Source organism: Pterocles gutturalis, unplaced genomic scaffold (genome assembly GCF_000699245.1).
Source record: "Pterocles gutturalis isolate BGI_N339 unplaced genomic scaffold, ASM69924v1 scaffold32405, whole genome shotgun sequence".
Lineage (NCBI taxonomy): Eukaryota > Metazoa > Chordata > Aves > Pterocliformes > Pteroclidae > Pterocles > Pterocles gutturalis.
In genome coordinates this window covers 42,296-70,226 of record NW_010147036.1, presented here as the reverse complement: position 1 = coordinate 70,226, position 27,931 = coordinate 42,296, and the positions used below count along the sequence as shown (strand labels likewise).

General features: G+C 35.2%; 1 protein-coding gene across 1 annotated transcript in view; it reads left to right on the top strand.

The window, feature by feature from the left end:
• CFAP54 (cilia and flagella associated 54) overlaps nt 1-27,931 on the top strand; it is a gene marked incomplete at both ends in the record, with an annotated part of 75,593 nt that overhangs the window by 5,684 nt on the left and 41,978 nt on the right. Inside the window, 14 exons of the mRNA XM_010085934.1 lie at nt 4,061-4,214; nt 5,298-5,424; nt 6,284-6,395; nt 7,345-7,493; nt 9,006-9,236; nt 9,655-9,791; nt 11,491-11,672; nt 12,782-13,005; nt 13,102-13,272; nt 18,325-18,531; nt 20,108-20,174; nt 22,335-22,517; nt 24,628-24,714; nt 25,772-25,894. Coding sequence (XP_010084236.1) covers nt 4,061-4,214; nt 5,298-5,424; nt 6,284-6,395; nt 7,345-7,493; nt 9,006-9,236; nt 9,655-9,791; nt 11,491-11,672; nt 12,782-13,005; nt 13,102-13,272; nt 18,325-18,531; nt 20,108-20,174; nt 22,335-22,517; nt 24,628-24,714; nt 25,772-25,894 — 2,154 coding nt within the window. The remainder of the gene's footprint in view (nt 1-4,060; nt 4,215-5,297; nt 5,425-6,283; nt 6,396-7,344; nt 7,494-9,005; nt 9,237-9,654; nt 9,792-11,490; nt 11,673-12,781; nt 13,006-13,101; nt 13,273-18,324; nt 18,532-20,107; nt 20,175-22,334; nt 22,518-24,627; nt 24,715-25,771; nt 25,895-27,931) is intronic.

The window sequence follows — 27,931 nt, the reverse complement described above, 5'->3', positions numbered from 1 at the left end:
CAGGAATGCTTTCTTAGACAGAAAAAATAATTAATGAATTGTATAAGTAAAGAAGAGTAAAAATATCCTAGATAATGTGGAAACTTAGCCTCTCGTTTAGTGTAGCAGCTGCTTGAAACTGAGTCATAAGAGAGTAACTTAGGAATTGTGTAGACTGAAAAATACTTCTAAGTGGAGGAAGAACCTTCAACCTCAGTGACCTTAATACTTAAATTACAAAGAGATGCATCAGGTTGTGAGGATTTCCTACAATTTAGAGTCAGAGTAAAGTGTTGATTCTCTGTACTTTTCTGTCTGTTTTTTCTTTAAGCAATTTTAGAAGATATTTTACTAGAGAGAATGTTTGAAAAAGAGGTAAGAAAGTAGGAATAATGGGAGAGTAAGAAAGGAAGCAGTGTGAACATGAAACTGAGATATATTGGAGAGAGGGACAAAAAGTCAGTCAGTTCACAGGGAAGGATTTCTGGAAGAAAATTTGTAGGACACTGATAGGATCCAGGACAATCTCTTTTCTCCATTGGTTATTGCTGAGTTTGTGTTAGTTGCTCTCAAGTTCCTACTAGAAAAAGGGGAAGTAATCTAAGATCATAGGAACAATATAATATCTTAAGCCAAGCAGACCTGACTGAAAATTATATTTTCAAAAGTGAAAAAAACGTCGCACTTTCTTTCCAGAGGAAGATTTTGATATCTGTAGGCAGTAAATAATCTACAAAAGATTATTTTTTTCTGGAAAACAATGTATTTTGTGAAGCAATATGTTCAAATATGTTGTTGTAGTCACATTTTAGGGACTTACCTAAAAATGTATTTGGTGTCAGAGCAACTCCACTCACTCCCTTGGGGAACAATCAAGAATGACTCATGGCCAGGTTTTTACAGCTATACTAACATGTTTATGAACATCAATTTTATCTCACTTGAAAAGAAAAATAAGACAATATTGATGAAATTAGTGATTAAATTATCAGATATAGAATTAGAAGACTTGAGATCTAACCCAAACTCCACATTGACCTGCTGGTTTTAGTTAGGTAAGAGCTAAGTGTTCGTAACCAGGTATTGGATATTTCAGACCACTTCTGCAAAGACATCCCATTTAGCTGCAATGCAAAAAGCAACAGAAAATCTGAGTGCTCTTGAATCAAATCTCCTCAGACTGACAAATCCAGGTGGGTGTACCGTTAAACACTTTTTACCTTTTCCTATGAAATTTTCTATGGTTTATTTGTAAAAATTATTTGCCTAAGAAGTACTTGTATTTCATATATCTTCCATGATAAATCAACCAAATTCATAATTTCAGTGATCTTATTTATCACAGGTAGTGATGTGTATAATGACGCTTATTCTTCTTTTTCATCATTTCCACCAAAACAGTCATTCCTTCTTAGACAGGAATGTTCATTTTTGTTCTGTTCTGCAAATATATATGTTCTCCCAATCTGTGTAAATTTGGTTCTGTGTTATTTAGGCTTTATTTGTTTTTCTGAATCAAAAAATGCAGTGGCAGAGGCCATTGTCCATTTATGTGGCATGTCTTACTATCCTACCATTGCCAGTAATAATGACCACTGCAGGAAATTTTAGTGGAGAAAAGGCTTCCTGAAGAAAGTTAACAGAAAATGTCCTCTTTGTGAAGGAATTGCATGTGTACTAGCATTTAACTACCTTGTAACTCAGGAATGAATATATCACCTTTAAAATATCTTTGAGTCTGGATTAAGCACAAAAATTTTCCAGCTCATAGTTCTACCAAAGTTAGATGAATTAATAAGTAGAATTTATAAAGGAAATTCAATTAGAACTTAAAACGCAGAGCCACTTCTGATTTTTCTTCCATTATTTTTACATGGCATCTTGTATTCCTTGGATCCTGGATAGAATCATAGAATAATTTAGGTTGGAAGGCATTTCTGGAAGGCATTTATTCCAATCCCCTGCTCAAAACAGGTACAATTAGATCAGGTTGTTCTGGGATTTGTCCAGTCAAGTTTTGAATTGCCCTGAAGAAAGAGATTTTGCAACTTTTTTGGGTAACCTGTTCCAATAGTTGACCACCCTTATGATTAAAAAGGTTTTCTTTATAGCTATTTGACATTTTCTGATTTCCAACTTGTGTCTATTGCCTCTTGTGCTATGAGGACAGTCTGTCTCCACATTCTGTATTCCACCTGTTAGGTAGGTGTAGGCTTCTCTTCTTGAGACTGAATAAACCCAATTCTCTTAGCCTCTTCTTGCTTTGTCGTACATTTCAGCTCCTTATCATCTTGGTGGCCCTTCACTGGATTTACTCCATTATGTCGGTATCTTGTACTACAGTGTCCAAAACTAAACACAGTAATCTAGATGTGGTCTCACAAGTGACAAATAGTGGGGAATAATCACTTCCCTTGACCTGCTGGCTATGCTGTTTCTAATACAGCCCAGTATGCGACTTTGCTGCAAGGGCACATGGGTGACTCAGGTTCTAGTTATTGTCCATCATCTCTGTATATGCATATGTCCTAGAAGAGAAAGTATTTCTGTAATAAATAGGATAAAAAGAGTGATGGAAAACTTCCATTCATCTGTGCACTGATCCTTCATTTTTTGCTGCTAACATTGATGCCTGCATTCTTGCAGAACAAGTTACAGGATGAATGTATTCTATAAATTAATTGACAATTACGCTGATTACTTAATAAAATTATATTCCATTCTTAATAAAAAGCTAGATTAATGGGTTGATCAGTTAAAGAAGAACACATTTTCAGTAATTGGCAAATACTTGACTGTTGAAGTCTGCTCTGTTGCAGAAACGGCATATTTGTCAATAAGTTTCAGGATACAAATTAAAGAGGAGTCTTCTGCTGAGGCCATGCAAAACAAATAACAAAACTTACAGCTGTCCATGGTTTAGGACAATGTGCACACCTGTAGGGCATGCTGTTAAAAATATTTTTGAAAAAACCTTGTTGTAGGAAATCCTTAAAAGTGGATTAACACTTAGCATTCCATTGATGATGATCTAAGAGAAAAATGAAAAAGAGCTGAATCTGCCTCTGTCATAGGAGACTGAGAAAACTAAAATATTTCATACACAAAGCAATTTAGATTCTGAAATTTGAAATGTTCTCCCATGTAAAAAAAAAGGAAGTATTATACTTTTGAAAATGTTAATTTGAAGCAATATATTTTTGAACAAATAGGGTAGAGTACTAACAAAGGGTGTGACTTGTCCTAGAAAGAAAAATTTAAAAAATTTGATTGTCCTGCTCACTGTCCTATTTAATTAGACATTATTTGCACTCAACAGACTTCAACTGACTGCTGCCACTGGAGGGTGTAGTTTTTGATCCAGTATCACATCTGTTTGTTCCAGAGTGCATTTTTAACCTCGCTTTTTTCAGGGACTAGCTGCATTGATCTTTTTCAACTGCAGAACTTGCCTAAGCACAAAATTTGTAGGTCATGTTTCTTTATTAAGGCAAAATAGCAACTAGCACAGGTAACATTTTTCTGGTGCTCATCAGCTGGTGATGCAGTTGTATTTAATTCTCAGAAGGTGAAATCCAGTTTCTTGTACTACTATATACTATATATACTATTTACATGTCTATATAATTTACATTACAATAGAAATATGTTATTTATAGAATATAAATATTTACATTTGTTTAAGTACATTTATATAAATATGTAGGTGGTGAAAAAAAAATCTTTACTATCTTTGCTATCCATGTACCGAGCATGTATGTTAGCAGTATCATGTGTTCAGTTCATGCTGTATATCTTTAAATATAATTTTTGGACTTGTTCTTGCTGCACATCCTCCTCAACGGATGATTTGTATGGACCTTTGTTAGACTTCTGATGAACTCCAGACATCCTGCTCATTAGTTTAGTAGCTGGAAGTTCATCAGTCACATCTGTAAGCTCTTCATTATTTAAGTGTCACAGCTACTTATGTTAGAAGAAAAGAGCAAGCTTTTGAATTTCTCTCTGGATGACAGTGAGAGATTTAAAAGCAAACTCTGTGCTAAAGAAGGATTTTTCTGGTCTTGAGTTATGATTCCAGTTAGAATTTCTATTGTACACTATCACTGCTTATCATAATGGATTTGATTTGGCTATTGATGTAGCTCGTGGATCAGAGCTTACAGGACTGGAAGATCCTTTTTTCCTCTACCCTGTGATTTCATGTTGGACGTCAAACAATGCTTATCGAGAAGGTAGGATAATTGGTGTTCATTTTAATTGTAAAGGCTTCTTTAGAAAGTTGCCGGTAAAGCTATCTACTTCGTGCTTGGAATAAGCTCTAGGAAACGCTCTCTTTATTTTGTTCTCATTTATACAAGATCAAGTAAAGCATAGCTTAAAAAAAAGTCTATGATATAGTCACATTTAGAAGTGTATGAAATACTTGCAACAAATTATTTTGGATGTTGATGTTAAGTATATGAAATGTTAATATTTTAAATAATTTGAATAATATTTATTTTCTAATAAACTTGAAAATCAACTCATTTTCTAAAGTTGTGTCAAGTTTTCAAAGATTCTGTTTGTGTGGAATGTTCTTTTTAAATTGAGATGCCCCGTTTCCACATTAAATTATGTTACTCAAAGAGGATTTTACACAAGGCTGAGTACATTTGCGTGTTTGAAATAGGATTTAAGATTCTGGTATGTGGCCTTTGCCTTATGTTTTTAAATACTGGTGTTCAAATAACAATGGAGCCCAGTATGTAAAATTAATATAGCTTTCAGATAGGATACATACTTATTTATTTATTGATGATAATAAATTATGAAGACAGCCAAACAGTAAAAGCAGTTTGCAAACAATTGAAGAGCTGCCTAAAATCTACACAACACAGCTCCACTCCTGCATTGAGAACTGTGTGATGCTTGTAAACTGTGACTGTCACTGAGAAGAGCAGCCTAAGTGAACGGCATGAAGTTACTATGGTTTTACTTGCTTTATTGTTTGGTTTAGGATTTTCAGGAATGTGTACAATTAGACATGCTGAATATTGTTATAAAATATTTTTGCACTATATACTGCATGATTCAAAAATAGTGTCTGTTATTCTAGGGCTGTAAATAGAGTGAACTTGTGATTCTGGATGCCTGGTCACAAGAAGTATTTAATACTGCTATTCTGTATCGTGACCTATCTGATTTTAGATATCATCAGCATGCAACATGATGTAAATATGTGCTTTGAGAGATACATAGCTGTAATTATAGCTGAATTCAGAAACCTGTTACAGCATAAATAAAAAAAGTGTTTATTATTTGTTACTTTATTGCAGTGATGAAATTCAGAAATAAATCACGTTTTCTTGAGTTCTTTGTTCAAGTTTTGCACAAGATCCTGAATGAAGAGATGTTTCAATGTGTTCTGGAATGGTCAGGCAATGTGCAAGATTACTTGAAAAGGTAGTAATGAAAAACTGTAAATTGTAGTAGCAGAAACTGTAAATTGTACCTAGCAGCAGTCCCATCTGCAGCCGTTTCCATGGCTCCTAGTCCACAGAAGTTCTATGAACACAGGATTATATAGCTGCAGAAAATATTGTAATGTGACCTCGTTGTACATGGAAATGTCTGTCTTGGCTGTGTCTGTTTAAAACTCCTGTCTACCATCAGCAATTTCCAGGATTTTCCTTTTCACAGACACGATTTGGTAATACGGCCATTTGCCATATTATTGTGAGGCAGTGGGAGTAATTTAGAAAAGTGTGTTGGGTTAAATCAAGAGCAAACTGATCAGGGCCTACTGTAGCTTCCAAAAAAATTTCTAAACTGAAAAGAGAAGTGTAACCAGATTGTAGACACTTACATAAAAGGATCCCAAAGAAATAAAACTACAATTTTTTAAAAAAATGCACACCAGTATTTCTAAAATTTGAAAGGCAAATAATCAATGAAAAGGAGATATATTGTAGGAAACAGGAATTGCTGTTACAAAAGACCAAAGGGATTGGACACAAAGAAGTGCCTTGCGGAATTCCAGAGTAAAATTTGGGTAATGAAGCGAACTGTTTTTTTATTTTTTACTAGTAGTTAGGAAGGTGAGATAGTTCTTACCCATAAATTCAGATTTCTATAAAAAACCTTGAAAATGAGCACTCCCTCATTTTGAAAGAGAAGGAAAGAAAAGCTGCTGAATTTACAACTCACAATGAAATAGGAATTGCACGTGTTCTACCTGTTCCCAAAGGTAACCCTTTAACTGTGAAAGGAGTTTAACATGATGATGATGATGACAATGATTTTAACTTTATTTGTTTGTCAGGAGGAATGACACCTTTGTCTGTATCAATGGAATTTCAACACAAGAAACAACTTCTCCCACTGTGTCAGAAGGCACTGATAGAGACACTACAGGAGTAGCGGAGGTTCAGAAGGTGAGTTTTACTTTTAAGGAGTCATGTATGTCTTTACTGGGCAGCAATACCATAAGCACAAAAATTTTTAAAAGCTGTCTCATATAAACCTGACCTAGAGACATGCATAATACCTAAAATTTGGGATACAAACTGTAGTCCTCAGCTCACCTCTGCACTCCTAAAACCAGGAAGAAAACTTGGCATGAGATTTATCTGAAAGACCACCAATTGTGAGGTATTTGAGATGAGTCACAGTAATGCATTCCAAAATCAATGAAAACTTGCCTTTCACCAGCTCCCTTTAGAAAAACCAATATGTTAATAGGGAATGCCTTGGGTACCATCACATTAAGAAAAGGAGGTCGGTTTAGGCTTTTTTGTACAATATGTTGTATTTACACTTTTTCATGTGGAGTTGTTCGTGATTAACTCCTTGTGCAGGTATTCAAATTGCACAATAAAGGCTTTTTGTTGAGAATTCTTTTAAAATGAGTTTTTGCTTTTATTGAAAAATAAGAATAATCTTAATGGATTTGTGTTGTTTTGGAGGAAGCGTTTTCTCTGTCAGAGCCCTCTAGTAATGCTGTAATACTGCTAGTGTCTGAGGAAGGTTAAGGAGGGGGTTTTCTGTCTCAGTTTTTGCACTGCAAAACTTTACTATTTATAATAATAGGAAAAGACCTGTCTTTATTTTTAAGATGAAAAACACTGGTATATTAAAGAAAATATTTGGGGACCTGGATGGCTTCTTAATGTCAGGCATTTGACACATGCCTTCCAGAAAAATTGGAAAGCTTTCTGGAATAATAAATATTTCTTTTGCTGTCTTATTTTGAAAAACAGTTCCAGAATTTATTTTCTGTTCTGTTCCTGTGTAAGTCAAACTGCTGTATACATCGAGTAATTGATAATGTAGGTATAAATATTTGAAGTATATCTAAGGTTTCCATGGAAAAATTTTTTTAAGAGTATGCAGGCCTCACATTTAAAGAAACCAGAGGCATCACTTTTGAAGAAACCAAGAAAAGAAGCCTTGAGTCCTAGTCGAAAAAACCAGACTCTTAGACAGTATCTCATGAAACGTCCAAACATAATGAAATCTCCAGAAGCACAAAGGTAAATGAACATAAGTGGTCAGATTCATATACAGAACCAAAATATTTTAATTGAAACTTAGTTTGCAATTAAGTGTGTATTTTAAAACTTTTTTCTATCAAAGGGATGTAATTGTGTACAGTTCACTCACTTTTCTGTTTGAGTTTGTATCAAATTGACTTGCACTCAAGAGAATAACTGTTGAAGATTTTAAAATCTCTGTATTAATAATAGAAGCTTGTATATCAGTTGTTTTAGCTTGAGCATGTTGATTCACCATGGTGGAAAAGCTATGTTCATTTGCGTACTATGCTTTTTAAACTGTTGGGGAGCTTACCTGTTAGAAATCTAATAAAGAATGTTTATTTGTTCGTGATGTTCAGGTAGTTTCAGAGTGATTTTTGTCATCCTTTTGGTAGCCTTTTTGGATTATCTGTTGTGTAACTTTTGGAAAACTGTTTCTTGATGGAAACAAATTAAAATTCATTCACCTCTTTTTTTTTTGCAGATAATTGTATATATTTGGTTAACTTGCTAATAACAGTACCTTCTGACCCAAAAGAATTTGCAATATTCATTACCTGGTGCTTTGGTCACTCTGAATATAAGCAATCACAGAACTTATTCTGGAAGTGTTTTAAATAAAAAACATCAAAAAGGTCTTACATCTTCTAAATATTTACCTAAACTGTCCATTTTTCATCCTTGACAGAAAAAAATCCACCTTAATATGCTTTTCATTGCTTTCAGTGGAAGAGGGTATGTTTAAGTTATCCTGGGCTTTTTGCTTTTTCAGCTACTCTTTTGTATCTTACATAATAATATTGCTGTATAATATAATGAACATTTTATATGGTATACTCTTCTGCTCACATTTTAAAGGTGGAAAACAGGTAGAATAATTTAGACTGATAAAGGGATCAGTTTACAGTTTACAAAAAAGAAAAAGTGAGATTTGATTTGAGTACAGCATTGTATTTGTGCCAGGTAATATAGAATTGTTTGACCTGGCAGAGAAACATAAAAAAAAAATCTATGGCTTGAAATTAAAGGCCGGCATCCACATTTGAAATCAAATGTTTTCTTAGCATTAAGGATGATTAGCTACCAAAACACAACAATAAAAAGAATGATCCAAATTTACAGTATGATAATAGACCCTCCATCTCCTGAAGAGACTGTGTGAAACACGTTGTATTTGCTAAAATAATCTATTTGGGTGATTCAGGGACAAATAACTTCAAACACAGAGCTAAACTTTTTGCAAGTACTATGACAAATATCTTACAGAAGTTGGTAAAATATAAGATAGGAATTAGTGTGTGCTAAGTGCACTTAAAGAGGGAAAGCACAATTGCTTTTCTTGACTGCAGCAAAAATCCTTTTCCTAGAGATATGTCATATGCTTCTGAGTTGATACAAATCTCTGGATATGCAATGTGAGACTTCCATGTATCTTTATAATTATTTTCTTTTCTAGAGCTTCAGGAAAACACAGTTTCATTTTTTGCTACTTCATATGTTTTGGTTTAGGAAATTCAAGGAAGAGTTGCAAAAAGTAGCTCATCAAACATTAGAGGTATTGCTGAAACCAATTGTGAGTAATTACTTAAACCGAAAGAAGTTTCATCAAATATGTCTTGAAGAGATGCCCTGGAGGTCTCAGATGAATATCTATCTGGCTATTGCACACTACAACTTACTTAAAAAGAAACTAGAAGAGCAATATAACATTGGAGTTTGTGGTTCACAGCATCAGGACAGGTATATTTTACCACATTATCAATGATTGCTATTAATATAGATTATCGTGTTATTACCATTAATACAAAGAGATTGAATTACAGTGTCATCGGTCAGTTCATCATATAAACAGTTCAGCTTCCAAATGCCAATTAATTTACTATATAAAAAGTTTTGTTTTCCATCATGTGGTAGGTGACATGCACATTTTTGGTTGCTCACTTGACTGATCAGATGAAAGTTGTGAAATATATTGTACTGTGCTGGGTTTTCGTTCCTTATGACTTTTGGCTATCATGCATTATTTCTGATGCCTAAAGCTGCTGGAAAGTAATCAGAACTCACTTTTGAGAAACTGAATTTTGTGTATATATAAAAATTCTTTTTAATATTATATCTGGGTTTTTTTGTGCTTTCTTCTTTTTCTTCCATTCTGCAGTTACAATATTCTGGATCCTGAAATATTCTCATTAAACAATTCTGGCACTGTAGTGATGAGAGAAGCCGTAGAAAATAACATGAGAACACCAACTCCTCCTCTCCTTACGAAGTCAGGAATGACCAAAAACCAAACTTGTAAGAACATTTAACATGCACAACTGGTATCAGTTTCAACTTACCTTTTACTTTCTCTTCATTTCTATCTGACCTCCATCACTAGTTCTGCACATCACCTTTGGAAAAGCACTTATGACAATTTAAAGAGAAGATGTTTCTGGATTTCAGAAGTGTCCTCTGTATTTTCTCTTTTTGGCATACCGAGTATAAAAGAGGTCATAGTCAATAATGGGGCATTTATAACTCTGAGCATTGTTTATTGTATTGATAAACATGTTACTTTTTATCTAGTGGTTATTCTTTATCTTATGCTTTAGTAACAAGTTTATAAATTCTCATAAATTAGTGATACTAGTTTTTCTTTTTGCAGAAGTCATGCTACCTAGACCTATTAAATTTATAATATTCCAGATTATTCTAAATGCAATGATAATTTTTATCAGTTTCTGTAGTTGTTAATTGTTTCCTTTAGGCCTCCTAACAGGTCAGTAATTTTCTGGGTCATTCTGTAAGTCTTTCTCAAAATTATAGACTGAAGTTTATTATTATCTTTCAAATTCTAAGTAGAATAATTTAGGTTTCCTTCATGTCTTTCTCCCCAGTATTTTCCTGTAGCAGGGGCTACCTCAGGATCAATTTTTTGTCTTCTACCATTTTTACTTCAATTCTCTGTCTTTCACATTTGACTGTTCTGTTATCGCAGCTATGTTCAGTAACATCCTTTGAGGTTTCAACAGGAGCTGAAAGGCTTCTGTTTGTAGGTAATTGTGAAGTATAGAATTTTGATTACCTCAGATGTTGGTGCTAACATCAATGCAAAGTAGTCTGCCTGGCCACCAGAAGTTCAAGAAGAAATCACAAGCCTGATCTTTTCAATAGTGCTCCAGGGAACATGTTCTTGCCACAGCCGTAGAGGAAAATTCTCCTATCATTCCACATAGGACTTCCTTATGTAGGAATCAACCATCCTCTTTGCCTTTTCCAAGGAGGTGTTACAAAAACTAGCAGCTGAATTCACTAGTTCTCTGTGCAACAGCTTCCTTTCAGTTATACTCTTGATGCCTACAAGTTGTTGAGAACCGAGTCACTGAAAGTTGCTGAAAACTAATGAAGTCCTGTTTACTACCTCCTAGCCTTTGCAGCAATTCTGAATGAAAGAATTTCATTAAGTGTGTAGTTTAACATAGAGTTCAAATATTGTTTAGCTTGAAACTAGCTTCTGCCTGAAACCTATAGCTCAGGTATTACTGTATCCCATTACCATGAACCTGTGTGTTTCCCCTCGGAGGATATTTGGTATTGAATAAAATAATGAAGCAATTCTACACGCCACAGATTTTGTCACAAATCTTCCTTTCTTCCTAACTTCTCCTTTTAAGAGGCCTTGGTTCCAGAGAAGTTCTTGGGAGCTTGCACCATGGTGATTACTTCCTAAAACTTAATTTTTATGAGGGTTGTGTTTTGGCTTTGAGACTAAAAACTATTTCGTACACATTATTATTTTGCTTAAGCTTTTTTTTTATCCCTGTTTTTCTCAACGCTTAAGTAAAAGCATCTTATATTTTAAATATCATAACCTTATAAATATGATAACCTTAACATTGGCATTTCCTAACATTTAAGTATTTAGCTGCCACAGGAAAATCCGAGCTGGCTGATAATATTTTCTTTTTTATTATTTTTCGAGAACTTTAACCAGTGAACTTTTTGTCTTCAGGTACAGCTAAATCTACTGAGCACAGCATTAAACTGAGTGGAACGGATACTCCTCAAACCCTAACAACAAATTATACAGAAATGTCTGTCTCTCATTCCTCCAAAGAATACAGCCAGTCTCCATCAAATAACATTTTACTGGAGCATTTTACAAAAATGTTTTTGCATTTAAGAAGAGCAGTGGTAAGATACACTTTCTTATTTAACACTTTATTTATTAGTAAGCATTGCATTACAATACCTCCTACTTTCTACATTAAAAAAACTCACACTTCGGAAACTTCAAAAAAACTTCAGTGGGAAAAAACAATGATTTCTCATTTGCAGAATGTCCAAGTACAGTGTATGAAATGCTGGACATATCACCTCTCATCATTTATATTTCTATCAAATATATAATTATTTATATAAATGTTTTCTTTTTCATTTAGTCTTTGTAACTATCCTTGTCATGTTTGTTAAGTCTTTCTGAAAATGCTTGCAGACTTACTTTTCCCTTTACAGGCCTTAGTGAATGCCTTAGTAGTATAAACAGAAGGACCAATCATTGAAAGGAAGTGCAGACTGACTGCTCTTCCCATAAACCTTTCTAAAACCAAGTAAAACTACATGTATAGGTGGCGTGAATTACTTTTTATTTGTTATTCTCACACCTAAAGCAACTATTAAATTAAATTATAAATTACTGCTTCTATGAAAATTTCCAAATTAAGGTTCTATAATGCTTTATGTAAATTAAAGTATTGAATGATCTTTTATTAAGGGTAATCCATAGACTGTAATTTTGAAAGATTACTTACACCTAAGCTTTGCAAAGAATGAAGCTTTTAATTTCTGTATTGACAAAATATAATTATATTTTGAATGATATGCATAGGTTCTTGCTCACCGAGGTGGCCACTGGACATTGCTTCAAAATGCTTGTCGAGAACTTTGGAACTATACTCGAGAATTACAATTAATTGCTAACTATTCACATTCCCATATGGATACATTTCCCATTACGAGGGGTTTACTTAGGAACACCATCTGGTTCCCATTTTATTTGGCATCAGACATGATTATTGATATGATAACTGAACTACAAGCAAGTAGGTCTCTTAAGGTAAAAATTATTTTTATTAAGACAATATACTCTATTACATTTTCAGTAGATAGTTTTATTTCTCTTGCATTATATTCTGATATCTCTGTTATTCTCTGTAATGAGTTTTTAGAGGATCTTTATAATTTGATTTGTTCTAAAAAGAAGTTTGAAAATAACAGGTAGAATAATGTTTCTTCACTCCTAGATTGTGGATCCTGAAGAAGACTTTTGCATTCCCAGTTGTTTAGGAGGTATTATGGATGAGAATGGTGGTTCTAATCTCCATCCACAGTCTCCCCTGGATGATGTGAACGTGGTTGACTTGAAATGGATATGTAATCTGATTCTTAAAACAATAGGATTGTTATATCAAATGAAGAAGTGGGGATCACTGGTACACATAGCTGTACAATTTAACATATTTACACAGTAAGTTACACCAACTCTAATAAAAACTAAACAGCAATGTTATATAGATAAATATACTGTTATTTTGCTTAATTACTATACTTTGCTTTTTTTCAGTGAGAGATACACAGAACAAGTGAGTCCGCTGCTGGTGTATGCTCAGAGGCAGCTGCTGGACAGAATACAGCAATTCAGTGGCCTAGACAGCCACGAATCTCATTTCATAAAATATCTGTCTGATAAGGTGAACCACAGATTTCTGTTTTGGGCACTGAGTCTTAATGTGAAGTAAAGATAGAGAAGTACTTCCGCTGATTAGATTAATATGGCTTTTCATAATGTGCACGAATAGTAAATTATAATAAATTAATGAACATAATTGATTGAGGTGCATGAAAAAGCTTATATGAAATGATTCCAGGAACAGCAGAGGTCTGGACTTGATGACCCAGATTTCATCCGTGCATGACATAGCCATTCCATATTATGAGCCTAAATCTAATTTCATGTTAGTTCTTGATGCCACTCTTTTAACCTGAAAACATTTATTTTTATATTGCACAATCTTTGTGATTAATTAAAATTAAATACAAAGAGACTGATTTGTTTCTGCATTGGAACACTGCTCCTGAAGACCAAAATTAATCAAATTAAGTTAACCCGAACACTGACAATACCAATAAAAACTTGAAAAACTTGATCATCAACAAAAAAACCCTAAGCTGCTCATCAAGTTCCTCTCATTAAAAGCCATGGATCTCTATATTTAATAAACTGACATTGCCACTTGGAAATTATTTATGGAAATAGCTATTAAAAATTAGGATTTCCCTTTTTTTTAACCTAAGGTTTATTTCTAGTAAGTTTTGCTATAGTCCGTCACAGGGTTGATATTTTTAATATGTTTCTATTCCTAATATAAACACAGGGCTTGAAGGAGAGTGGGGAAAGTTGGGTTTGGAATTCCAAACAGGTTTGTTCTGAACATGAGCGTGGAGTTCAGGAGCCACTGCCTTGTCTAGAGTCAGCACACTGCTGCCCAGGGCTTGCAGGTACTCCGAAGACGCTCCTGGCTTGAGAAGGGCGGCTGAGGTGCTCTGTCTCATCTCTTTGTAAGTTTTTGAATTCTTTCAGGCCCTGCCATTCAGAACATAGTCTTTTCTCTAAAAAAAAAGACAGTGTGGCGAGCCACCACATACCACTGTAATCTGAGCAATGTGGAAAAGTGATCATAGTTTTGAAAGACATTTTACAGAATAAAGACTAATGTTAGTTAATAGTAATAAAGATCGTTCTAAAAATACATCATCAAGTTAGAAATGTGGAGGTTATTGCTACATTTCACAATGCAGTGCTGTTCAGGGAGTCTAGAACTAGCTCTGAATTGGTTCTTTTGCTTCTGAAGTGATGTTGCTACATTAGCAAAATAAAATGTCTGTGCTGGATTAGCACTTTATAGAAGTCTGGAAGTTTGCTTTTTTGACAGAATTAGACTGCTTCTGTTACTTGCCTAGAGATATTTTGTATATCCCTATGCAGCATTACATTGTGCTTTACAGGCAGTGTGCTCTTTAGGCATACTTGCACTGACAGGTTCTTTGCAAGTATGCATTTATCCAGACAAAGAAAGGTGGAATATTTGCTGAACATAAATAAGTTGCTCATGATTATGGCAAATGCCCAATAAGATAAAAGTTCAATTAACATTTAAACACTTATATCCGATATTTAGTTGTTGTGAATGTTTCACCTCTTACTGACAAGGGTGCTAGTTATTGGTCATTGGTGTCTCTGTAAATTAGTCCTCTTTTATTTTGTCATATGACTGAGTATTTAGACACTTTAACTACCAAGCATTAATTTTGCTGAATATTTTTCAATTATCATGAAACAAAACTTGCTTTTTAGATGAGTTGCAGAAACTACATTGGGCAGAAATTACAGCTGCCTGCTGCCCATTCTGCTAGTGAACTGATTTTTCCTGGATGCTTTTTCTATCCTGAGATGAAAAATGATTATACAGGTCAGAGCACATTTCAGTATCGTGAGTTCTCTTTTCTCCCAAATCCCTTCCTTTTTTTCCTATTGGATTTTTTATTTGTTTGTTTTCCTCCTTATTGTAGGTCTTCCACTGCTCCTACGATCTCTTTCTTTTAATATAAACTCAGTTTTGTCTTCAAATTATTATTTTTGATATTTTGGATGGATAGCAATGTTGTCAAGACCTTTCCAAATATATTCAAACTGTATCTAAAAGCAGAGAAAAGCAGTTGTCGTCCAGATGCTAGATGACCTACAGTATGTTGAGTGAGCTTGGTGGTCTTGGTCCAGTTTTCTGTCGGTATTGTTGGATATCCAGCAATATACCCAGAAGCTAATGTGAACCTGCATTATTATCAGTAGAATCAATATTAAAAACTAAAATGAACTATAATGTGACGAAACACCTCTTTTACCCACAGTTGTTCTTTTCAGTCAGGATTAAAATGTTACAGTCATTAATGGAACTTTGTAAAGCATAGTTCTTCATATCACAGATATGTCAACGCACTGCATACCAAAGCTTTGTGTTGAATTCAGCTGAGGAAAGGCATTAAACAATAAATAATGCTGTACGTAAGAGTAGATAATATTATGCATTCACTGGAGAGAGCATGCCAACTCACAGGTTTAGTACATAGAAACTATGATAATTGTAGCAAAGAGAATCAGCAGTTGTAGCAAAAGATTTGATTCCAGACTTCAGACACCAGAATTCAGAGCAGAGAGCTGTGCTGAGGCATGCCCAGGGCAGATGGAATTCAGGGAATATAGATGTCATATGACAACTAAAATATAACACTGAAAAAGATATAAATGGTCAGAGGTGATTCATAATTTTGCTTTAATTCATAATCCAACAGGAAACAAAGGTGACAATTACGTTAATATATTTTAGTTTTGAAGTTGTGGAATTGCTCAAATATATGTTTTGCAGGATGTTTTACTAAAAGTATATATTTATGTAGTGGAAAATTGTTTTCCATAATTATTAATTCCTTTTAGATTGCCGTCAAGTGAAAGCCCTTGTTTATGTACCTCTTGATGTGAATGATACCCTGAAATGTTTTAGAGAAACTCTACAAAAATCTAAATATCACAGCAGAGCACTGAGACACAGCAGAAAGCTACTTTCATTATTTCTGGCACACACACAAGGTGAGTTATTTATTGAAGTGTTTCTCACTTAATAAAGTGTATATGCAGTTGAAATAGTAAAGAGTAAAAGGAATAGATTTTTTTAAATTCGAGTTTTAGTTGTTACTGACACTTAGAAGGATCATAGAATTTAAGTAATATATGAAGTTCTGTAAGCACAAATCTAAGCCTGATTTCCTATGATTTCTGTCTCATGGTTGGATGATAATTTTTTTTCATGCAGCTGTGTCACTTGCCTGTCTGCAGCCAAACCTCTGTCAGAGGCCTGACTGGCAGATCTTCTCAGGTTTATTTTCTCTAACAGAGCACATATTTTTATTTGGTTGCACTGACCAATGAGTTATGTCCAATGAGTTTAAATAGGAGATGCACAGACAGAATCATAGCATAGGAAACCAGATAAAAATAGGGTACACAGGAACTGAATATTTGTTCAAGTAATGTGGTGTGGAAATAATTGTGGTGCTGGAAACAGTATAATACTTTTCCAAACTGATCATATAAATTACTTTTCTGGTCTAGAAAATGCTGAAAGAAAAATCAACAGTTGTATCTCTTCAAATAGAAGGCCGGAATGTAATGTGGGAACTGGACTGATATTCTTGCCAACACCGTGTGACCTTTCTGAAGAAAAATTTAATTTCTCCAGTATGGTTGAGAGTAAACCAATACCACAGTCACAGCTTTCAGTAATTATCTCTTCCTATGAACAAACAATTGGTAATTTTAAAAATAAATCTCTGTTTACAGACAAGATGTAATATCATTCTGCCTATCTGTGTTAATATATGTTTATTCCAGTGTTATTTTCCTCTGTCAGACAGCTATAACTGTCTGAAAGCTAGTTTCGAGAAATGCACAACCTTCTTCCCGTTGGTTCAGAAAATCTGCATTAGATCCTAAACAAGCCACTGGTTGGTTCATAACCTCTACAGTTATCTCATTTTATGAAAAAGCATTGTTTCAGTGGTGTTATACTGATTAATCCCAAACTAAAAATCTGCTGTAATGTTTAGCAGATTCATTTTAATTCCATGATAGTTTTTTTTCTAGCAAACAGACCTTTCAGATTCTGTGCATTTGAATATGAGACCTAGTTGCTTGGCTTCCATCTTACATTCTAGTATGGCTGTATTCATGTACTTACAGCTCAGCACTACTACCTGTTTTTGCTGTATGACAAAATAGGTGAAGTGTAGCAGGTCAACAGATGCTGTAAGTGGTTTTGTTTGAAGCAAGGGATCCAGAAATGAGCCAGGGACAGTGCTGCTGTGCTGTATGCAGGCAGTGTTGTTTAGCAGGGCCAATGGCCTGCTTCCCAGTTTATCTTTTGAAGAGAGAAGAAATTTGAGAGGTCTCAAAAAACAAAAATACAAGACCTTGGGCAAACAGGTCCATAAATACTCTTGTTTTTAAAGTTAGTAGAAATAAAATGTACATTTGAAGGTAACATATACAAGCCTAATAAATCGTTCAAAAATATTAATGCATTGAATTACGTGTGAATGCATGTCTACTTCTCATATAAAATTTGTTCAAACTTCAGTAATTGATTTAATAATGTGACAATATTTTTTCTTCTAATTGATTAAAAAATAAATATCAGGAATCCTTGAAGTAAACAACCAGAGAGACCTCAAAGTTCAGGCTCTACATGAACTTGGAAATCTTCACTTTTATGCTGGAAATAAAAGGTACATTATTATTGGATTAAAAAAAGGGCATGGTTTCATTTTTTTAAATTGGCATTCATATACCTTTCAACTGTCATGTAAGTTCTTGTACTGTCCTCAAGTCCATATAACTTCTTTCATCTAACTTATTGTTAGCTATAGTTTGAGAGGCTTTTCTTCTAGAAATTGTTTATTTCTTAGCTAGCTAATTGCAGTTAAGCAAATTAATTAAGCATCTCAATGTTTGCAGTAAGTAATATCTATTGCTTGACAATTTAATTTTAGTATAAGTCCCAATAAGTCCTTGACCAGGAATGGTATCTTTTTGTGCTGCAGAAACTGTATTTCAGTTCTTGACCTAATCAGAATTAGTTATAACTCAGGCAATAAAGGTAAAATGAAGCAAGTCTTATCTTCCACTTTGGAAAATGTCAGCAATATGAGGAGAACATTTTTTTATGTGTTACAGAGCTGCTTTTAAATATTGGTGTCAAGCCCTTGATGAAACACTCAACATTGCTGATGCTCTTAACAATTGGCAAGAGTTAGGGTTTCCAAAAAGTGCTACAGACTGCTTTGCAGTTGGAAGATCGACGGATATTAGTCAGAAATTTCTTTCTCAGGCTGGAGTTTGGGGATGTTTACATGCAGCAGTCTTAGTGGCTAAGATAGCTCAGTAAGTATTTTATCTATATATGCATTTCTTTCATATTTTAAACAAATTTATCATCCAGGAGAATAGGCAATGTGAAATTGATTTAAAAACATTAACAAACTGCTATAAAAAAGACTAATTAAAAGCAGAGGAATTCTTCCTTTCAGGAAGACGTTTGCTCTTTTGGAGAATATTGTTTGTTCCCTTTCCGTGAGTGCTCATCTTTGATCGTAATTGCAGCTGTACATCATATGGAGAGATCATTGAAATAAAACAAAATGATAAAAAGTCATAAGTGCAAGGATTTTACAGTCATATTGATTTTCAATTGAAATATCACATCTCCCAAGTCATTGCACATATTAAATATTAATGTATCTTGAGGGCAGATTTACTGCCTGAAGTACTAATTTTCTGGTGAATTACAACTAAATGAAATTTGATTTACTGTATTAAAGTCTACCATCAATAAATATTTCCGTCCGGTACTCCTGGACTTCTGGTAAAACACTATGGATGTAATTCTGAGCTGTTCCTCAATGTACAATATAAATTGTACAATATAAAAATGTACAAACCATAAAATTTAGAAAGAGATAAGCCAGCTCTAAATGACCATTATACCCATGAAAGGACAAAGCTTCATCTGAGAAAACTGTCTTAAGAGAGAAGCAGGGCATATTAAGAGCACTGTAAAATATCTGTAACCCAAGGTATCTTTGAAAATATTGGCATGGGTATTTCAGGATGAAACCATTGTCATACTCAGAATTAGCACCCAAGAGGAAAAGGAGTGAGTTTAAGTTGATTCTAAACCACAGCTCTAATAATTCTGAGCTGTGGTGCAGTCTCAGGTCCAATTAGGCAAGACCCAATCCCTAGCTCCTTTACAGGTGCTTGTGGCACATCTTTCCTGCACTGCATGCTGTCACTTTGCTGCTAGTAGGTCCATTCCAAATCCTGGCGGGGATCTAGAGGGAGCTATCCTCTCAGCTTCCCTCTCAGGCAGATCTTTTCTATTCAGACCTGACTTGGACTGTTAAACATCTTTCCCTTGAGTTTCTCTCTCTAGAGCTACTTAGTCTCAGGCTGTAAAATGCAGATTAAAGGATTCTAATATTGTGTTCAAGATTTATAATATTGTAGATCAAAGGAGTACCCCACTACCAGGATGGTTTAAAGCTCTGATGAGGTACTGCGTGGGATTCGTTTAATCTAGCTAGACACCTACCATGTGAAAGTCCACATGTGCTAGTTGTCTTAGGCTTCCTTTATGGAGAGGAATAAACTTTTAGGTGTGAGTGTCTTGACCTGCTTTATCTTTCTTACATGGTTTTCTATAAGAGGAATTTTGCACTTAGATTGCCTGTTTTTCTCCTTTAAAGAGAATCTAGACAAGTCCCTAGGTATGTCTTTGGTGAAACGCTTCTTTCTTTGCATGGCATGGCTGTGCACCTATCTACAGAACAGGCAGCTGTTTTCCATTATGGAAAATATCTAGATTGTGTTAGTATCATTATTTTACTAGATAAAAAAAAGAGCTTGAATAATTTATATAGGGGCACATTAATATTTCTTATTGTTTGGTGTACTTTAGGTATATAGCAACATCAAAGATGAGATTAAGAACTAAATACTGCTATTTTTCTGCTATTCTTTTTAAGGTAAGAATACAATTTCATTTAGAATTAATGAAGTTGACAAATGGCTTCTAAAATTTAGATCTCAGTAACCCTCTATTAAATAAATCTTTCTCTTTTGATTGTAAAGGAAAGCTGGAGATCAGAGTTAGTTGACAATTTGTGCACATTAGATTAGATGTTTTTATTCTCTGTTTTTTAACATTATTCCTGTATTGCAGACTAAAAATTATCACTTCAATAAGAGACTAGTGTCTCAGAGAAATAATGAAATAGTGAAAAGTGAAGATGGCTAAAATACTTGGCAGTCAAATATATTTTTCTTCTCTTGAAGTGATCTGCTCAGGAAGAGCTGAATGGCATCAACAATAGCAGAGTGCTGTCAGACCTGTAGAGTCTTCACAGATTGTCATAAATTTTCAACCAGGAGAACAGACTCTATAGAATTATCATTGAAAGATATTGGTTTGTAATACTAAAATCTCAGCTCTGTAAGAAGCTTACTCTAACAATAGATGATAGTCAAAATGTTTCAGGTTCATTTACAAAGAAAATAAGATCATTAAAATTAAGTTCCAAACCTTCAGAAACCAACTATAGAGGAAAAGGGGGTTTCGGTTTACTTTTAAAAGGAAGTTTTAAGATACCAGTGACAAAACTGATATAGAAAAAAGAACTGCAAGTATTCTGCCAGTCATACTTGGCTGGGATCAATGCTTGCTCATCCCAGTGCAGCATCAGGATGTTAGCTGGCTTCTTCCAAAACAAACCAATGCCGCTTTCAAACATGCTGTGCCAGCCATGGTTGTGACTGTGTGACCTGTGCTAGGCCATGTTTAAAACATCATTTAGTTCAGCAGAGGGAGAACAAAAAACAAAGGTAAAGGAGAATTTTTACTAGCTTCTAGCACTGTAATTGCTTGTGGTACAAAGCTGAACAATTTTGATTCCTTCTTTTGACAGAAATAGTAGTAAGTATTTGTTCCAGTTGTATAATGGTAGAAATAATTGTGACTTGACTGAAATGGGTCTGATATTAATTGGGATAGGAGTAGCTTGCAGGGTGAGTGCCATGAAAAATATAATCAGTTACTGTCACTGTACCTTGCAAAGTTCAAGCCCATAATTTGTTCCTTGATTTGGAAAGCTTTCATAACCTTATTTGAATTCCACCTCTGGTATGCGCTTTAGGCTTATAAATATCTCAGATCTGAGTACGTAGATGAATATTTCTTTAGCATATCATTGCTAATCACAACAAGATAAACACAATTGGGAAGGAATATCCAACATCAGAGACAATGTTAGCACACCTCCCTTTTTGAAGGAGGAACATTTAAGTTACTTCCTTAAAATTCACATCAGTTTTAAGTTACAAGACTTAAGCTGCACTAGCTGACCTAGTGAAAGGCAGAACTAGGGTGGAACTAGCTTTTTACTGGCCTTAAAGTCAGCAGCTCTCACAGAAAGGACAGCTGAGGTGATGCCAGGGCAAAGATTTAAGGCTAAGTAAAATCAAACTAGCTTTCTTAGCTTCTGGGGAAGATAAAGATTTTTCTTCTGACGGAAGACATTTTCCCTTAAACATCTTCAGACTGGTAAAGAAGTGTTTGAACACATCCCCAGAATAATCTCACCAAATTTTTCCCATTAATTTTCCTTGATTATGGAGATGCTTGAATACATTATTAAGTTCTTTCTATTTGCTGATCAGAGGCTTATCCTAAGAACTATCTAAGAAGTCTTTGTGAGAACTGCTGGTGATTTATTCGTTTTTTTCCAGTCCTTCCAGAGATTTATTTGGGGTGCTTGGAATGGGAATCTGATAGAAATACCACTGTCTCTCTAGGAAGATTTTTCGTTATGTGAGGAGTACTTGCTGAGTAGTCTTTCATTATTGTTTTTCTACACCTAGATTAATTTTTCTTTTTTGCTTGTTCTATGAAATACTGTCCTTAGACTATTTACAGCCTGTTTTTTTTTTTTTTTCTCCATTAAGTTCACACATAAAGCATTTTTTCTAAAAAGATTTTTCATTATTTTGTCTGGAAACAACTGGATACTTAAGACATTGACTGAGATTCATTTATGAAGTCATTTACGAGTCTTAAGGGTAGGAATTTTATAGTGTTTCACTAATGCCTATACATCTTTTCACAAGTAGTTCATTGTTATTGCTTTCAGACCCTGTTTAGAGCTTCTCTTCCACATCCAACATCTGACTGTGACTTTGCACAATATGAAACAAATATGCTTATTCCTGGTATCGACTTGTTCTCTGATCACTACAGAGCTGATATCTCTACTGTAGTAGCAAGTCTGAAATTCCTTATGTTTGAACTACATTGTGCAACACAAAATTTAACAGTAAGTATTGTTTTTATACTCCAGAAATTAATTTGAAGACATCAAGTCTTTTTTTTATGTGTGAGTGTACTTATGAGATAACTCCAAAGCTCTAGCAAAATGCCAGTATGGTTAGGTTTTGTGGCACTGAGATAGAGGCAAGGTATAGCTTGCTGCCTACAATTTTTAGAATGTACAGGGTACTTGTTTATTCAGGAAGATGGCAATACATGGTCCACTTTTTTTGAAATACACTGTACTGAGAATTACTTTAAACACCGTATGTGCAGAATGCTTCCAATAATTTTACTTTCCCATTCAGTCAATAAAAGTCCCTTCTGTCTTCCTCCTCACATTCTCTTATTCTTCTCTATGGAGTGTTTTTACAGCTTTCCTCTTATGTTGATCATGTGCTTATTTCCTCCATTTAATGACTGACCACCTCCAACTTCTTTCACTGCAAAGATGAAGTGCTGTGCACTGGAATAAATAGATTGAATTGCTTACTAGTACTGAAAAAGGTGCAATTCCACCTCTTTTCCTGTTTCATCCTGTGTGCTCTAACAGATTTCGTGTCAGGCGATTATTGTATACCTCTATAAATCAGCTCTGACAGAAAACTCCCCAGCAGAAAAAGTAGATATGTTTCTTCTGTTTTAGTGAGTTGAATCCACTTATGGAAAGGTCCTGCAAGTGGCAGAGCCAGTGCAAGCGAGGGGAAAAGATTGCATGGCTGGTGGCAGGGGATTAAGAAAAGGTTAGGGGGTGGAGATGGAACAGGAGTTAGGGAGGTCGAGGCAGCAAGATGTTACCCCTTTTTTGTCAGTGAGCCATTTGTTGGATTGATTTCTTCTGGAACTTCAAGCTAAGTCTCTGTCTTATCCTGTTGTTGCTTCTTCCCATCCTGCTTTACTGTAGTTCACTCTGTGATTAAGCTTTGTCGAACTGCCCTTACTATGGGAGATCAAATGAGATCAAGGAGCAGACAGTTACCTGGAGGCAGGGACACTTAATTTGACTGCTTGCTTCACATGGCCATGCACACTTTTGATTCTTTCTGCACTCGTACTAGTGGAATATAGATCCAGGTCATAGATCATGGTCAAAGCAATTGCAGTTTCCGTAGAATGAGAGCTTCATTTCCACTGAATCCTTAATGTGTGGAAATGTTTTGGATGGTGGGCACTAAGTTTAAATCAAAATACATCAAGATTCAAGTTGTATTAAAAATAAGACTTCAGAGACTAATTTTGTTGAACTACTTCAAATATCAGTTGGAAACTGCATGGGTACAATTAAAACATTTGCCTTGGGCATTTGTAATCCAAATTCAGGAGTATTAAGCTACACTATGAAAAACAAGTGTGCATTTGACAAGAAAGTAACAATGCTGTTAGCATCTTCCAAGCTCGGGGACATTTTAAAGTGAAGAAAAATATAAAAGCTGAACAGTAATTAAACTTTGGAATTTCTTTCATTTTCAATAAACAAATATGTCTGTTAGGAAAGAATTGCTTTTTCTGAAATATATAATAATAAAGACAGTGTTCATATGCGTTACTAGAACTCAGTTTTAAAATGTTTTTTATTAGTTGCCCTTACAAAAGCTTTCAATTTGAAATGAATGCAGATAAATTTGTCAATAAGCCTTATCACCATCCAGTTTATTTTACAATTGGTATAGTTTCACTTAGACAATTGCAGGACTTCATTGTATTTTTTTTATAAAGCTCACAGAATTCTATTATTATGTTCTTACACTGAAAAAATTATGGCATCAAAATGCATCCAGTTTTAGAAATCCCTTATATCAACATCTTTCTAGTAGGCTTACTCAACTAATGGTATAGTAAAAAAAGCCACCTTGAACACAGAGAATAATTTGGGGAAACTTTACTTTCTACATTGTGAATCACATATAAGATAGTATAAGGGGTTAGTGTGAGCCAGCTGAAGAACTTTTCAACACATTCATCCTTCACAGGGAATAAGATAAGTGGTGGTGGTATGTGGCAGTGAAAGCAATACTCCTGTATTATCTATATATTTGTGATATATAATAGCAATGTACAGTTCTAAAATTGTACCCTTTATGGCATTTATAACTAGATGACCTAATATTTTTCTACAGATCTTACCATTGTTCACATTATACCAATACTTTGTTTCTGAGATTTGTAAGGACCCAGCTAAATGTATTGAAGGAAGAATCTTCAAGGTAATCAAAGAAACTTTCTTTTTATCATAGCACATTGTATTTAAAATAAAATTTTCATTTCTTTGTTAAATGTAGTCATTTTAATATTTCTTCATATATCACTACTACGAAGAGTAGTGCTTTAAAGTTCCCGTGTTGCTTAGTGTTTCTTTTCTACAATAGAGTGTAGAATAGGACCACTTTCTAAATGCAATCATTATTTCTATTCTCATTTTTAGTAGCATGAAGAGTTATTTATACAGGTTTACTTTTAATGTCCTACAGAGCCTTAACAACTTCCATCATTTCTTACTACTCTCCATTCTCCTTAAAGATATGCTCATAAGATTTTCCCTCTTAGATCCAAACTTTTTACTTGGTATTTTTTATCTTGTTCCACCATTCTTTTAAATATTTTCTCAAGTGCAAAACAGAAATTATTTTTTGTTCACAATGTTCACTTCTGGATGTGTTATGAGTATCATGGTGGAACCAGGTAGCCAGACTTCTGGGAACAGACTTCTGTCATTTCACTAGTGTTCCCTTGTTGGTTTTGTTTTGTGGTTTTTTTTTTTTTAATATCTTTCTTTCCGCCCCCCCCCCAAGGAATCTAACTTGTAGTAAGAATCAAAGTATTATTGGTTTTAGATATTTTCAGGAAATGCTGATACGAGTTAGGGAGAGTAGCTGAGTTGTACGTGACTAAGATGAGTAAAATCTGTAAAATCTGTGAAACAGATTTTGATAAGGGGCTGATTATCTTGGACTGACACACAAAGCTCTAGCCAGATGAATTAAGTTCTTTTCCTTTGTCAGGAGCAAGTTTTTGAAGAATATGTTTTTGGGGTGTGGTTTTTTTTTTTGTTTTGTTTTGTTTTTTAAGTGAAAGACCCATCTTGAAGATTTAACTTATTTAATAAAAAATGTAGAAGATTTCCTTCCATTGGAGAACATTCTCCATCAATGTACTATTTCAGTAGCCAAACCTATTTGAAAATTACCTTTGAATAGATATTATTTTGAGCAAAAAGAATAATTCAATATTATTTAAATCAAAGTCTCTGTTATTTTTTCACAGATTAAAGTACTTACAGATATAGGATTTTTTACAGAGGCCTTTCATGAACTGTCTTTGCTTAATTGTGGAGAGAGAATTCCATGGAAAATACCTGCAGGATACAGAAAAATCGAACAAGTGAAGGTAAGTACCAGTAAAGTGTAACATCGACCTATAACACTCAGTTCTCTTTATGAAACTGCACATATTCCATGTCTGCAAGTTATTCCACATTCCTAAAAAAATCCCTAAATTTCTTCCAGTAGGCAGGTCAAATAGTAGGCATTGAATGAAATTAATTTATCTCACTGAACAGCAGGAACAAAAGTAACTTTTGAAACATACATGCTGTCTGTTTTATACAGTGAGTAATGCAGATAATACTGTTAAAAAAATAATGTGTGATTTCATATGTAGACATAAAAAATATGGATAGAGTTCTTTCCCCATTAAAGGCAAAATTCCCAGCTAGGAGCAGGGCACGAGGGAGGCAGCTGGGGCAGTGCCGAGCCCTGGCCATTGGACACGTCTGTAGGGCCGGGGACAGGCTAAGGCTGTCCCTGAGGGATGGGGACATCAGCCTGCAGGTGGGGGTCAGGATCAGGCCTGGCGGGGAGAGCTGGGCTCAGCAAAGCCCCAGGGTGGCTGCAGAGGGCCGAGGGTTTGGCTGAGGCTGGGTAGGGACATGGGCCCATGGGTGGGCCCGGCTCAGGGGGCCTATGGCGGGGCTGGGCTGTGGGGAGCTGGAGAATGGCCCTTCTGTGGAGTCACTGGGGCTGGGATGGATGGCTCTGGGGGGCTGACATGGGATCCTGGGCCGTGGGCAGGGTGGGGGCAGCCCTGAGAGAGGCCCTGGGCAGCAAGAGCTAGTGGTGCCTTCAGACCCTTGACAGTCACGTCACCCCAGGTGAATCTCTTTTATTTTCTCCATGCGTAAAGCCAAGTAGTGATCTTACCTTGATCACTGATGCGCTACAAGGTTATGGAGCTGTTAACAATTGACCTGGGCTTCTTTGTCTTTCCTGTGAGCATACCTGTGCAGGCAAATACAGTCCAGAGCTATCGGGCAAGCCTCCCCCTGTAACAATTGTGTAGCCATTCCTTGTTTTCCACACACATAGCAACATAATCTAATGAGTTATTGCTGGACAGATGTAATCAAGGTTTCCCATATCTGAGTAGTGCTTTTGGGTAGTTGTCACCCCATGACAAAGCGTGTGTGCCAGTGCCAAGAAGCTGGACTAAACATGTGGTAGAAGACCACTGGGACAGGTAGGGACATCCCTTTTGACAGCAGGATTTAACTTGATTATAGAGCCACATTCTATCCATGCAATAGGATGATATTTCTAATCTGGTGATAATTACAGGGTAGTGCTGAAAGGAGAATGCTTAACCCATCTCCATGACTTCACATTTGCTTCCCTTACCCTGTGTTGTAGACAGCAAAGCTGACACTGCAGAGCAAATTGAGTTTGATGAGCTTATCTGAACAGAAATTTCCCCTCTCCCACCTCACCAAACCCTGAGAGGAAGTTTCCAGCTGACCCACAGCCTGACTGGCCTTACTCCACAGCCTCACAATGGCTACAACCAGCAGAGAACAGCACTATCCTTTTTTGGCAGTAGCCAACAAATCAATGTCTAAGCTAATTAATAAGGGAATAATTACAATTACATTTATGATTTACATTTAAAAAAACAGAAATATGGACAAACTCCTCCAAGAATAATCTGCAGTTGTACTAGGTTTTAAATAAAACATGAACTTAATAAAAACTAAAATTAAAATATTTATAGAAAAATTTAATTTGCTAATGACACTTTCATACTAACTGCATGTGAAGATAAGAAACTGAAATCTAGGGATGTTCCTCAGAGCACAAGCTACTTTACATTCTCACTAGGTTGAGACATACCCCCTCTACTCTGCTCTTGTGAGACCCCACCTGGAGTACTGTGTTCAGATGTGGGGCCCCCAACATAAAAAAGACCTGGACCTGTTGGAGAGAGTCCAGAGGAGAGCCACAAAATTGGTCAGAGGGCTGGAGCACCTCCCCTATGAGGACAGGCTGAGAGAGTTGGGGTTGTTCAGCCTGGAGAAAAGAAAGCTCTGAGGAGATCTAATAGCAGCCTACCAGTACCTGAAGGGGGCCTACAAGAGTGATGGGGAAACACTCT